Raw genomic sequence first — 13,324 nt, 5'->3', positions numbered from 1 at the left:
TTAAGTTTGGTGTCTCTTTGTGTTTTTCTTTGCAATTTTCGAATTCTAGGTGTCTTAGATCTAAAAATTTTAAGTTTGGTATCGTTTTGTTATTTTTCTCTTTAATATTTAATTTAAAAATAAAAAAATTAAAATATTTAAAATTTATTATAAAACATAAATTAAACAAAAATTAAACACCAAATAAAAAACACTTAGAATTGACTTAATATAATACCGAATATACCAAAAAGTTTTTTTTTTCTTGTTTCCACAATTCAAGTTGTGAAAACTGAAAAGAAGCAAAGGAAATTTCGTATAGAAAGTGCCTTCACCATTGCCAACAGAAAGCGTGTGGAAATTAATTTGGTTGGTCAACAGATATATAGACCCCTTTGTTTTTTTTAGTCCTTATAGAAAGTTAATAGAATATTTATACAATGTGTACAATATGTACAATGGATTATTGAGTTAAAAAATGAACATTGTTCATACTATTTAGAATAACTATAATAAACATCTCAGGTCATGAAACCACTCATCCTAAAAACTTAAGCTGATTTTAAGATTCACTAAAAATTGAATTTAAAAAAAAATAATACTAATGATTATATCTCTAATACTCCTTAAACTTTTATTATACTCATTGTACAAATATTTTATTGACTCCCTATACTTTTTCTTTTTTCTTAGCAAGACATGATTTGTTTTACACTTCTTTATTCACTAAAAACTAATGACTCGAAGGTCGTGAAAGGATCTTGCAATCACCGAGTAGAAGATAATTAATGGTGGCAAGTTAATTATACGTCTGTTATTTTAGAAATCTGTTATGCGGTAAGTGCCGTGTATATACTCGGTAATAAAATCAACTTGGGTTGGTCGAGTGATTAACTCACTCATTCGTTTAAGTAAATGTCGGAGGTTTGAATTTTACTTTGTGCATGTAGCAACTTATTGGCCAGCGACAGACCCTTAAATGAAGCTCAGATTCGCAGCAAATTAGTCCTTAACCTATCGAGTTGGGAGATATGGTGAAGTCGTGGAGAACCAAAAAAAAAATATACTCGGTAATGAATGAGAAAATCATACTCATTTCTCCATGAGTCAACTTCTCTAAGCAAAGTGATTAATTCACATGAAATAACACTGTAAATGAGAAAGCCTTTCCAATTTAAAATGGATTCCGCTAACTCTAACATCGTGGTAGCTTACAGAGGAAAAGTACCAAACATGAAAGCAGTAAAAAATCGATGTTAATAGACGCGATGTCAATAGATTTACTGCTTTCATGGAGGCTCCGCTGTTTTATATATATATATTTTTTAAACAACAAGAAGGAGATCTTCATTAATTTACCCAGTTCATATCATGAACATTAAAGGTTTACATTCACAAAAATTACCTCATCAAAAGTGTTGTCTTTACCCTTCTGGTTCCTCATACCCGTCACTGTAAACTTCCTTGTTCCACCATTTTTAAAAGGCTGCGCAAATATAGGAACATTAACATAGTTTAATGGTTTTTAAAGGGATACCCACCGAAGAAGATTTTCACAGCATGAGCGTAGTTAGAATAAATAAATCGTACCTTGGTCTTAGGTCCTGAGTGGTGTTCGGACTTAACTGAGAACGACCTCGAAGAATTAGCAAACCTTTTTGGACTAAAACCTGAGTCCCTGGCTGATGCATTGCCGTCTGATCGATCACGAGGGTTACCTTCCACACTATGCTGCATCAGTTCTGGACAGCGCTTGTAGTAATGACTGTACTTGTGGCAATTAGAGCATGCTCTCTTCTTCCTCCAAGAAGACCTCTTGGAAGGGGCTCCTTTGCTTTTCACAACAAAGGGATCGTTGATGCCTTCCATGTTAACATAGGCGTTGAGTTGCCTTGTTTGCGTGACTGCAGGTGGATAATTAAGTTGACAAGTTCAGATTGGACTTCATCAAAGTATGCAAGATCCTTGCAAGCAATATCACACAGCTTGTTGCAATTCGATGCTAATGCACCAACTCGAAACTTTAAGACCCTTTCGACGTCATCATTCACAGGAATTTCTGTGCTAATAAATTCGTTCTTTGCATTCTTTGTCCACCTTTTGTAGATCAACGAATCTGGAAACTCAAGTATGTTTTCGAACTTCATGGCACAGAAGACATGACTACAGGGAATACCACGAGATTCAAACAGCTTGCACGAGCATGAGAATAGATTCTTACCTCTATCGACTTCCATCCGTCGATCTTTGGCCGGGTCTTCGAGAGCAATCACACTGAACTCGACCTTGTCCAAGGTTGTGCTTAGTACCTTGATATTCAAAACCCCTGCCCTCTGAATCTCATTACGAATTTCCTTAAAAATGTTTCGAGTGAAATAACATGATGCAGATCTTTCATATACCTCCAATGAGGTAATCATCACTGGCTCTGAGCACTGAGACTTAAAGTCAGCGATTAATTCGTTGTTTTTTTAATACTCCTTTAAGGCCCTATCCAGGTTATGCATGAAGTCAATGAGGGTGTTCTTGCGATTAACATAAAATCTGATGAGAGAATTTATACCTTTTCACTGTGATGTCGTCCTTATGTAACCAAAAAACTTATCCCAGAGGAAACAATGAGACCACATCGAATGAGTTTCGTACGTCTTTTCCATCCAGGTACTCCCAACAAGGTTGTGCTTATCCAAAATGGCTGCCCATCTCCGATCGAAGTCTCTGTGGTCGTTGTTGTCGTATATAAGACCCTTAAAATCGTGCAGAAGATTAGAATTCTTTATATTTTCACATGCATTTCTCTGCGGATGCCATCCGCATAACCGATGGGCCGCATCAGGAAGAACATTCTTGACTGCATCTCGCATGGCAAGGTCTCCGTCAGTTATTACTGCTTTAGGACTTTTCCCACCCATCGCTTCAACAATGGTTTCCAACAACCACTTATACGTCTCTGTGGTTTTGTCGGATAGTAGGTCGGAGCCGAAGATAACAGTCTGCCCGTGATGATTGCATCCGGAGAAAATGACCAAAGGCTTGTTGTATTTATTCTTCTTGGAGGTTGAATCAAAGGCAACAATATCTCCAAAGCAGTGATAGTCGATAAATGACTGCCCATCTGCCCAAAAAATATGCTCGAGCCTTTCGTCACTAGTGAACGTATACTTTCCAAAAAACAACGGATCGTTGTTTGACTTGCCAATCAAATAGTTTATTGCCGCATTGGCATCTCCGTTTTTAACCTTTGACCGATGATAACAATCAATGTAGTTGTACAAATCTTTGCGTGTGAAGCCAGCATGACGATATCCACCCTTCTGGAACGCAATATACCCCATAATATGGCAGGTCTTGACACCAAAATTATGAAGATTTTCCACTTGGACTTTATCAGTGACAGTGAGACGACGATTGGCCAGAACCAGATGCGCAAATTGGGGTGGCGTCAGATCGTGGTTGTGAGATTCCACAAAATATGATACCTTCCATCTACCGCAGCCGTAGTCAAGCTTTACCCTAAGCTGAGCTGGACACTTGGTTCGCGTTAGTGACCTTGCCTCCCTTGATCTATCATCCAGATCAAGATACCTCATATTCCTCCAACCCTCTTTGTTGCAAACAAGTTGCCTACTAATGATTGTACCTTGATTATCCCTAACCATGTCGTTCTTCCTCATTACAAATCCATGCCAACAAGAATAAGCGTTATAAAATTGGCAGGCCTCATCCTCTGTCCTAAACTCCAGGTTCTAAATATCCTCCACCATTAAATCTGCTATTCTTTTTACACCGCAAACTTCTTCACTCTTGCTAGTAGAATCCAGCGAATCCACATCGTCGTCTTCAGCAGCATCTTCTGCATTCGGTTGATAATCGAAATCATCACCCAAATCATTATCAGAATCATTCTTCACATCATCCTCGTTTATGGACATAATTTAACCACTGTCATAATTTTACCCAAAAATGTCAATAAACAGAGCTAATGGCAGCAACTACGGGAAGCTAAACTAAGCTGCATGTAAAATTAAATGAACCAAAACCAATTAAACTAACCCAATTATTTTCGACCCCAGTATAAGGTTTTAATTTCAATTCCCCAAACCTAGCCACAGCATAGAACTGGAGAATGTTACTTAATTTCCAAATTCCAAAATAGCAACCCAACACTCTAAACAGAGAACCGTTTAAACGCATAAACTATCATCCAAATTAAACTAATCTGGATAAAAAAAAGCTAATCGGACATACCTTGATGACAACCAAAGGTTGAGCTTAAACGGATAAAAAATGCACTCTCAAAGGGAGATGACCTTACCTAATCCGACGCACGTAATTCGAAGGCAGCCGAAAAATAAATGTTGGTAAACCAGCTTCCAGCAGCCACAGTTTCGGGTCAAGCAGAAGTTCAGTTACAAATTTTGAATACTGGAACCACATCAGTTTAGCATTCGCCTTCTCCTCAATTGACGTCGATGCCTAGCCGATGGAACCAGAGTACCAGTTTCGACTCCTGTTACTCGAAGGAGATCATTCTTGCTAAATGGACGCTGGGTGGATTACTCTGGTGTAACACATAACGAAAGCGAAAAAACCAAACAGAGTTGGGTAGTGGATACTAGGATAAGAAATTTCACTGCTGGAGGCTATGTGTTTTTCAAGTTCTGAGAGATACATGTTGAATTTCAGGAAGAGATGGAGGGTACTTTTTAAAATGAAAAACAAGTTAGATAGTATAAATTATAATTGCAAATGTTCCCCAATACACTATACAATATGTGTATACAATAATTAATGTAGTATTTATTATGGTATATGTTCATTAAAGGCTTTTGCTATAACCAATGAATGCATTAATGAGAGGTTGAAAATTTTTTTAATCAATAGTTGAGATGATAACACATCTACAAGAGTAACTTACCCGTAAAATTGCTATGAGTTTGAAAGAAATCACCTAATCCCTACGGAATTTAAATTTTGTGTCTCTCACCTATCTAAATGAATTATTCTCAACCAATGAGAATAGCAAGAAGTGCTTGCCTCCCATTGCGCGTGCTCTTTTTAAGCTCTCAATGCAAGTGCTTCTTTTATAGCAGGCATCTGCATTAATTCAGGGTAATTTAGCCATATGCTAATAAAATAATAGATTTTAAAATTACGCAACCGTTCTAAATTAGAATTGATTATGTGTTGAATATTTTTATATAAATCGAATCAAATTAATTTACATATAAATCGAATTGATTAGGGCCTAGGCGAAATTTGTTACAGGCACATTTGTTGAAGTTCGTCTTGTAACAAATTTCGCATAGAGCTTGGAGGAACTTCTACAAATTCAGAAAATTATGTCCGTTGGTAACTCGTTAGACTGTGGCAAGTTAATTAGAAGTCTGTTATTTAAATAACCACCTTCCATTTCGGTCATGAATGAGAGAATCATACTCATTTATCTATGATTCACCTTCTCTGGTTCCTAATCTCTAAAAAGCAAAGTAACAAGTGCACGAGAAAAAATGAGAAAGCCTTTCCAATTCATAATGGTAGCTTACAGGGGAAAAGTACCAAACATGAAAGTAGCAAAACTTCCATGGTACTCTCACACAACGGAGAAAAGTACAAGTTGCAGAATTAATAAATTCCACTGTAAATGTTGAGCTATCAAAATTCAGAAGCATAACTAATATATATACAAATGGATCTGCTCATGCTTTTACAATAAAAGACATATTACAAGATTGTGTATTAAAAAGTTAAAAAGAATAATGAAATCCTCAAACATGCACAACCCTCCCTACAAATACTTCTACCTCTATCTGCACCCACTGCAAAGAAAATAAGCGAAGGGAAAAGAAATAACAGCACAAGAAGGAAGGATTAGGTTCCCTCTCCAATATCATTAAATACCAGCAACAAGTACCTAATAAAACCCATGCCTCTTTTCAACTAACAGCTAAAATTCAATCAACACAGATATAATGGGAAGTCAAACAAGTTTGAGGTATCATCACTGTATTTAACTAAGGGGGCAAAGGATTCCACAATCCACGATCCCATAACATTTGGACTATTCAATAATTATTTTTTGGTGACTGGACTATGCAATAATTATAGTAACAAAACATGTTTTTTAAGTTTTTTAAATAACTATGATAAATTAATTTATTTCAATCAATAAATTTTGGTTTAAAGATATAGTAGAATTCACTCATTTAAAAATACTTTTATGTTTAAAGATAAGGAACCTGAACAACAAAGATATAAGGGGAAATTAACTCTGCAATTTTTATGTTACAGTACCCCTTACATTGCAATTTTATCAAAATTAATTTTGGTTATAAATTTTTGGTATGAGGCTACATATGGGAATGTTTTTGGTTTAATAAGACTTGGCCGCAATAAATCAAAGGAAAAATCTAGGGGGCAGCAACTTTGTGAAATTTTAAAAGAGTCAAAAAAATGTAACAAAGAACAAAGTCAAAGGGCTGAAGCCGAATAATGAAACATATGGGTAAAAAAGGAAAAAAACCGAGTCTACTAAATTCAAAATAAGTATGAATAATTAGAAAAATTTCTACATATTTAGATGTTTTAATCTATATACTTTCTATATTTATATAAGATAACTGACTTTCTGTTTATGAAAATGAGGCAGTGTATGGTTGTATACATAGACATCAGTATAATATTATATTATCATGGCAATTCAATTCTTCTCTTTCTTGTCTTTCCTTCATCTTTTCCACTTCAAAGATCATCGATGATCATCAATTCCAGCTATACATAAGCTCTTTCAGACACTTCATATTTTTTTAGACTACTTTTATATTATCAAGACCATTAAAATGTAAAGCAAAACTTTTTAATTAAAACAAAACGTAAAAACATATCATTAATTCTTCCAACTATGATAAAGATAGTTTTATCACAGAAAAAAAAAACCTAACAAAGTTCGTCACTGATTTATCAACATAATTCCAGCAATGACTAAATTAGGCTAAAAATGATTAAAGAAAAACAAAATTAAACAATGAATCAAAGCTTGACAATTGCCATGCATAATTTATCTTCAACTCGGAATGACCAAACTTGAATGACATCATCCTTTTGTAGGTTGTTAGCCTTTGCAACTTTGACCCAATTTGACCTCAGAATATAAGAAACGCTTACTTTCTCTGACTTTGGACCCTTGTGCATGAACCACTTAATCAAAGTCAACTCGGTGATTTCCAGCGACGGTTGGATCAGTTTCACTTTTATTCCCTTTTTCTCCTCTAGAGTTTCAAGTTCCGTAGGAAGCAAGAAATCTTTGTCCTTGACCCGCTGTGACGGTATTGAAAGCCGGTTTTGTTGCGGATTCAAATCCGAGGGGTAGAGAGTTTTTTCGATAAGCAGAGTGATCCTGCTGCCACCCATATCACTTATCAAGTTCTTGAAATTTTGTGGCAATTCAGAGGATTCTTGGTTGACTGGTTCTTGGTTGACTGGTTCTTGGTTGAGCTGAGAATCCACTAAGTTAACGGTCTTGTTGGAATTCATGTTTGAAACCCGTTCTTGATCAGCACTTGGCCCTGAATTCACAGCACTGGGGCTGTTTCTTTCTTGGTTGACTGGTTTCTTTGTTTCTTTCTTGGAAGCCTCCTTTGAAACCCGTTCTTGATCGGCACTGGAGCTTGAATTCACAACGCTGATTGAAGTCTCTAAATTAACCCTCTCTAAGAAGTTTCTGGGGAGGTTAAACAGAACATCAACAACTTCAAGTTCATCATCGTTGAAATCATACTCTTTATTTTGAATGAAACAGTCTCTTTTTGTTTTCTTGATATTCATCATCCTCTCCTCCTCCTCGTTAGCCCCTTCAAGACAGTAACCAAAGGCGTTTGCTACCTTCATCGTGCTTGAAAACGGCACCTTAACTGTAGAATCATCAGAATCCATGAGAGTTTCTTTCAGTTTGTTCTTGCTGCTGCATGAAGAACGTGGTTTGCATTGGAGCCATTGGCAGCATAGTGTGGCTCTATGCTGGTCCATTCTTTTCTATAGCAATGAAGAGAATGTGAGTTGGGCACAAATTTTGGAAAGCTAGCGTTAATCTGTATGCTTAATTCAATCAAGCACCTCTTCTTATATATACTTCTATATGTTAATTTGTTTGACAAATTAAAATTAAATCTTTCAATCAATCATATCTTCTGATTTAAAAAAAGATAAGTTAATTTCAAGATTTGAAAAGATTACGAATAAGATAAATTAAATCAAATAGTGAGAAGATAAAAAAAGATAATCAAATCTTAGATTTAAAATTGATTTCATAGAGATAGTGTATCTCTGCAGAACAAAGGAAAAGAAAACAGAATTTCATTCGTTTTTTCGGCTCATCATAATTACAGAAGGCAAAATCTTGACCCCAGTTCATATTCCACAATCATACAAATAGAAGTTTTCAAATGCATTTGAAACTAAAGGAGGATAAAAAGTCAAAAATAGAGAGGCACCTACACTGACAAATCCTTTGAATGATACAAAATTCTAGGAAGAGAGAGTTGCTTCTGTCCAATGTATGTGTATTCATTTTTTCTTAAATCTGGATTTTGACAATGTTGAAAAGGAAAGAACTCTGCAATTTGAAAAAAAAAATGCAGCTGTTTTAAGAGAAGAAACAGCGTATTAAAGGCTTATCAAGAAAGAACTTTATAGAATGTGTGACTAAAAATTAGCTGTCGATTTCAAATACAAACTCCAAATGCTCATGTTACAAAAGGTCTCATCCATGGAAACCCAATTCATACTCTTCCCCATCCTCCTGAAGGTGAAGAATGTGAGATGATGTCCATGATCAGTTCAGAAGTTGCTTTTCTTTTTCTTTTTTTTTTTTCTGTTTGGGATTTTGATTTCTTGAAATCTTGAATGTCTTGCTTACACACCCAACGTGCTCCACATCTCTTTACTTTGAAAAAATGCTGAGAATATTTATCCATGCACATCCGAAACAAACTCTCTACTGAGATTGATGCCTACTTAATGCCAGCAAAAAACATAACCAAATTACTATTGACAGCAGAAATCTTTGATTGTTATACTGGTTGGTTTATATTTGATAAAATACTGCTACGGTTTGTTCAAAAATTCTAAGGCAATAATTATTAATTCTTTTATATACAGAATGTTACTCATTTATCGTTATGTTTAATGCCTTATGCAATTTATATACTTGTGTTGTTTCTCAGGTTATCCACTTGATAATGTTAGACATTTCTCTGATAAAGAATTGAGAATGATTATTGATAATTATCATCCAAGCAATAAGGCAGTAGGACGAGGAGGTTTTGAAACTAAATGTAAGAATGACTCATGTATAAGTTAAAATTTTGTGAAATTAATATAACATGTTGATCAGATACAGACTCAGAGTTACAAGAATGGTTTTTTGGAGGTGTTAATGTCTCAAATCTCAATAGTCATTGTTATAGTTTTATTTTTCATTTTCTTTCTTTCTTTTATATTGTATTATGAATTAATAATTCCATTGCAATGCCAGTGCCAATTTTAGGCCTATTAGGCATTTTATTATGCTATTCATCTAAAATAGCATAACTTGGTATTTTTCTCAGGTCACCTTCAATATAATAATTGCCTTTCATCTAAAATAGGAGAATTCAATGCTTTAACGTCTGTAACATATTTTTTGATTCATTATATCATTACATTCATTGTTACTATGTGGCAGTATTATATATCTGTTTGGTTTTATCAGTTTGGTAGTGTATTATTTTTGCAAGTGGTTTACATTTTAATTAGTTGCATAATTTTAAGAGATTTATTGTTACATGAATCATTTTGTACTTTTTGAAATGTTAATATAAACTTGTTCTTTCTTAATTACTCATCATTGCACCTTCTCTTGATTTGAAATGTTAATATATAATTAGATAAATGAAGGAATTTTATATTTTTTTTATCTGCATGATAGTGTTCCTTGTGATGCCACACACATCCAAGACTTTGATTGAGCCATCCAAGATCTCTTTGGAAGCATTTCACACTTAAATTATAAGAGTTATACATATTTTAACAAGGACAAAGTCTTTGGCAACTGACTCAGATGTGCTAGTTGCTTCAAAGTTTCTAAGGTTGCTCAATTGCTCTTGCATTCATGAGGAGCATAGATGAAATCTATTTGGCAAACTGTTTGATGACCGAATATGCAATTTGCTTGCCATTGTTCGTTTTCCTTTCTTTTGGAGGAAGCTCAATGGTTTTGTTTTCTTTAGTCAAAGTCCTTTGACACCTCTTCTTATATAGGATCTATTCAATTATTCATAATTTGATTTTATAGACCAACTTTAAGAGATAATACAGTTTATCAATCATGCATAGAAAGCAACTTTAATTTGCTTATAATCGAATTTTGTAATATTATTTGGAGTGTGTTTAACTATAATCTAATTATAACATGAGTCTAAACTTTAACTTAGATTCTTGAGTTTGATTATTACTTTGAGCAGTTGAGCGCATTTGATTATAACGGAATTTGTAATATGATTTGAAACATATTTGATTATAATCCAATTATAGCACGAGTCTGAATTTTGATTTGGATTCTTGAGTTTATTATTACCTTGAGCACGTTAGATTATACCAAAATTCATAACATTATTTAAAACGTGTTTGATTATAATCTGATTATAGCACGTGTTTGAACTTTGATTTATAATCTGATTATAGCACGTGTTTGAACTTTGATTAGACAACACATGTATAAATGTGATACGACCACATTTTCTTCAACCTTATCTTGTTTACATGATAAACGAGATAGGTGGTGTGATGCTCTTCGGTTAAATCGCTCGTAAATACATATTTCAGTAATTAATATTTTTATTTTATTTATTTAGAAAAAAAAAATCCCGATTCTTGTCTTCACCAAAATTTAACGACTAATAGAAGCACAAGCAAAGCATATGCCGATTGAAGAACAAAAATGATTAGGACACCTGAAAATTATGTTAGACCATCAGCCATTGTTGAAAGCTGACAAGTAAATTTGAAGTCAGTTAAAGCTGACAAGTAAATTTGAAGCCAGTTATTTAAATAACCACCTTCCATTTCTCGATCTAAATAATCACCTTCTCTGGTTCCTAATCTCTAAGCAAAGTAACTAGTACACATGAAATAACAATGTAAATAAGAAAGCCTTTCTAATTCAAAATGGATTCAGCTAATTTTAACATCAAGGTAGCTTACAGGGGAAAAGTACCAAACATGAAAGCAGCAAAAAATCGATGTTACTCTTCACACTATGGAGAAAAGCACCAGTTGCAGAATCAATAAATTCCACTTGCTATAAATGTTGAGCTATCAGAATTCAGAAGCGTAACTAATATGTACAGATGGATCTGCTCATGCTTTTACAATAAAAGACATATTACAAGATGTGTATTAAAAAGTTAAAAGAATAATGAAATCCTCAAACATGCACAACCCTCCCTACAAATACTTCTAACCTCTATCTACACGCACTACTCCGGATTCAATGGACTACCTCCAATATGATTTGTAAACAGGATCATGGTAAACCAGCACGTAAACTACGCTTTCCGGTCCCCACAATCAATTAATTACAACGGAAACGATGCATGGTCCTTAATTGGTGTGACATGATTTGTCAGACAATCTTGTGGGGAACGATGAAACCCACTCAGCACAGGGAACCAACAAATTCCATATGTGAAATGCGGATTAGCTATCATGATTCTTCCGTATTTGAAATTGATGATAGTTTCTGCTCAAGGTCTTCAAGTAAATCTTGATATTCAACAAATGTTGGGTGTGACTGTAATGCACAGATAACAGGCAGGAAAAATAGTTATATGCTATATTAATTATTATTTACTGAACATAATGGCATGCTATAATTTCCAACAGTAATCTAAATTAGATATACCTGGAGCGTGATGCTGTATGCTTTCCATAGCCGAACATCATGTTGGAACAAGTCAAAAAGCACCTGTAAAATCTCATCAGAAGAATGCACTTGCCAACAAAGTGAACCAGCTAAAATGGGAAAAGATGCCAATACCATGTCTAAATGCCTCCCTTTACAGAAGGAAAAGCACAATGGGAGTGAAGAAATGCTATATGCATGTATGCAATATCACAATGCAATACCTCAGATCGTCTTAATAGGGTAGCAAGAACAACTATCCATTCTTTGAACTTTACAGAGCACATATGAGCCAGGAGAAAGTCTGCATCCAACCGGCTCTGTAACGTTTCCATTTGAAGCTGATTGCACAAAATAGTTTCATTAATGAGAAGCAAAAATAAGCAAAGAGAAAAGAAATAAGAGCACAAGAAGGAAGGATTATGTGCTCTCTCCAATATCACTAAACATCAGCAACAATACCTAATAAACCCATGCCTCTTTTTAAACGAACAGCTTAAATTTAATGGACACATAGTAGGAAGTCAAAGAAGTTTGAGGTTATCATCACTGTATTTGACCAAGAGTGAACAAAATAAAACACAAAGGAAAGGGAGGCCAAAAGACAAAACAATGTTACGTTACTGTAATTTAAAACCAAGAAAGTGCATTGAATAGTCAACAAGAAACCAGTGTTTTCCAAATATTAAAACCTCAGACCTTTTGGCTTATTAGTTCAAGCCCTGAAGCAAAATTCTCCAACCTAGCACTCCCATATCTTTCGCGTTGTAGATACTCCTGTAATTGATAGCCATCAAAGAAATTTAAACTCTTTGACTGGAACAAAATGATCGGAAAGGAGATTATTCAGCAAGATCATGTTACCACTAAATCAAACTGAGTGCCTTTTACAAATGCAACAAGCTTCGAGAGCTCTTTCCCGGACATCAGGTAACTAGCATGGTTTTCTAAAATATTCTTAACAGAGGTAATATGAGCACTTTGCTCCTTGAATGAGCCACTGATTCAAAAAAAAAAAAAATCTTTGTTAAAAATGGTTGGTAATTTCGATGGTCAACAGTTAAAATAATTCACTAACTTCTTATTAAAATGCACACAAACCTTTTATCCAATGACTGCTTCCTCTCACTAGAACGAAAAAGAAAATATCCTAAAAATCTGGGGGATAATTTATCTGAATCACTTGATGCCTGATCGTACTCCCTGCCAGATCTGAGCAAGAACCTCACCTGAGCACCCAACACAGAATTTTAAGAAAAACATCACGATTTCCTGTGTAATATTACTTGACCAACTAAAGGGAACAATATGAGTGTTTCAAAACAATACCAGTTCTCCAGCAAGCTCATACAGAGATTCATCAAGTGTTGCCTGTGTATGATAAACCACATCAATGATATCACTTTA

At 34.6% G+C, this 13,324-nt stretch overlaps 3 protein-coding genes across 5 annotated transcripts in view; all 3 read right to left on the bottom strand.

The window, feature by feature from the left end:
• LOC107637142 (protein FAR1-RELATED SEQUENCE 5-like) lies at positions 2,547-3,638 on the bottom strand. The gene has a single exon (XM_016340586.1). It carries the CDS (start codon positions 3,636-3,638, stop codon positions 2,547-2,549), a length of 1,092 nt encoding a protein of 363 aa, XP_016196072.1.
• LOC107637143 (B3 domain-containing protein At1g05920-like) lies at positions 7,009-8,004 on the bottom strand. The gene has a single exon (XM_016340587.1). It carries the CDS (start codon positions 8,002-8,004, stop codon positions 7,009-7,011), a length of 996 nt encoding a protein of 331 aa, XP_016196073.1.
• Positions 11,173-13,324, bottom strand: part of LOC107635079 (RAB6A-GEF complex partner protein 1) — a 12,858-nt gene continuing 10,706 nt past the window's right edge. For all 3 annotated transcript variants that reach the window (XM_016338439.2, XM_016338438.2, XM_021121855.1), the window contains exons 17-23: positions 13,247-13,288; positions 13,019-13,146; positions 12,782-12,917; positions 12,617-12,694; positions 12,142-12,258; positions 11,918-11,980; positions 11,173-11,806 (exon numbers count right to left, since the gene is read on the bottom strand). In XM_016338439.2, coding sequence (XP_016193925.1) covers positions 11,720-11,806; positions 11,918-11,980; positions 12,142-12,258; positions 12,617-12,694; positions 12,782-12,917; positions 13,019-13,146; positions 13,247-13,288 — 651 coding nt within the window. In that variant the 3' untranslated portion in view covers positions 11,173-11,719. The remainder of the gene's footprint in view (positions 11,807-11,917; positions 11,981-12,141; positions 12,259-12,616; positions 12,695-12,781; positions 12,918-13,018; positions 13,147-13,246; positions 13,289-13,324) is intronic.

The sequence above is a fragment of the Arachis ipaensis genome, chromosome B04 (genome assembly GCF_000816755.2).
Source record: "Arachis ipaensis cultivar K30076 chromosome B04, Araip1.1, whole genome shotgun sequence".
NCBI classification, from domain to species: Eukaryota; Viridiplantae; Streptophyta; class Magnoliopsida; order Fabales; family Fabaceae; genus Arachis; species Arachis ipaensis.
The sequence above is the reverse complement of the archived record's forward strand: the minus strand, read 5'-3'. Positions and strand labels throughout refer to the sequence as shown.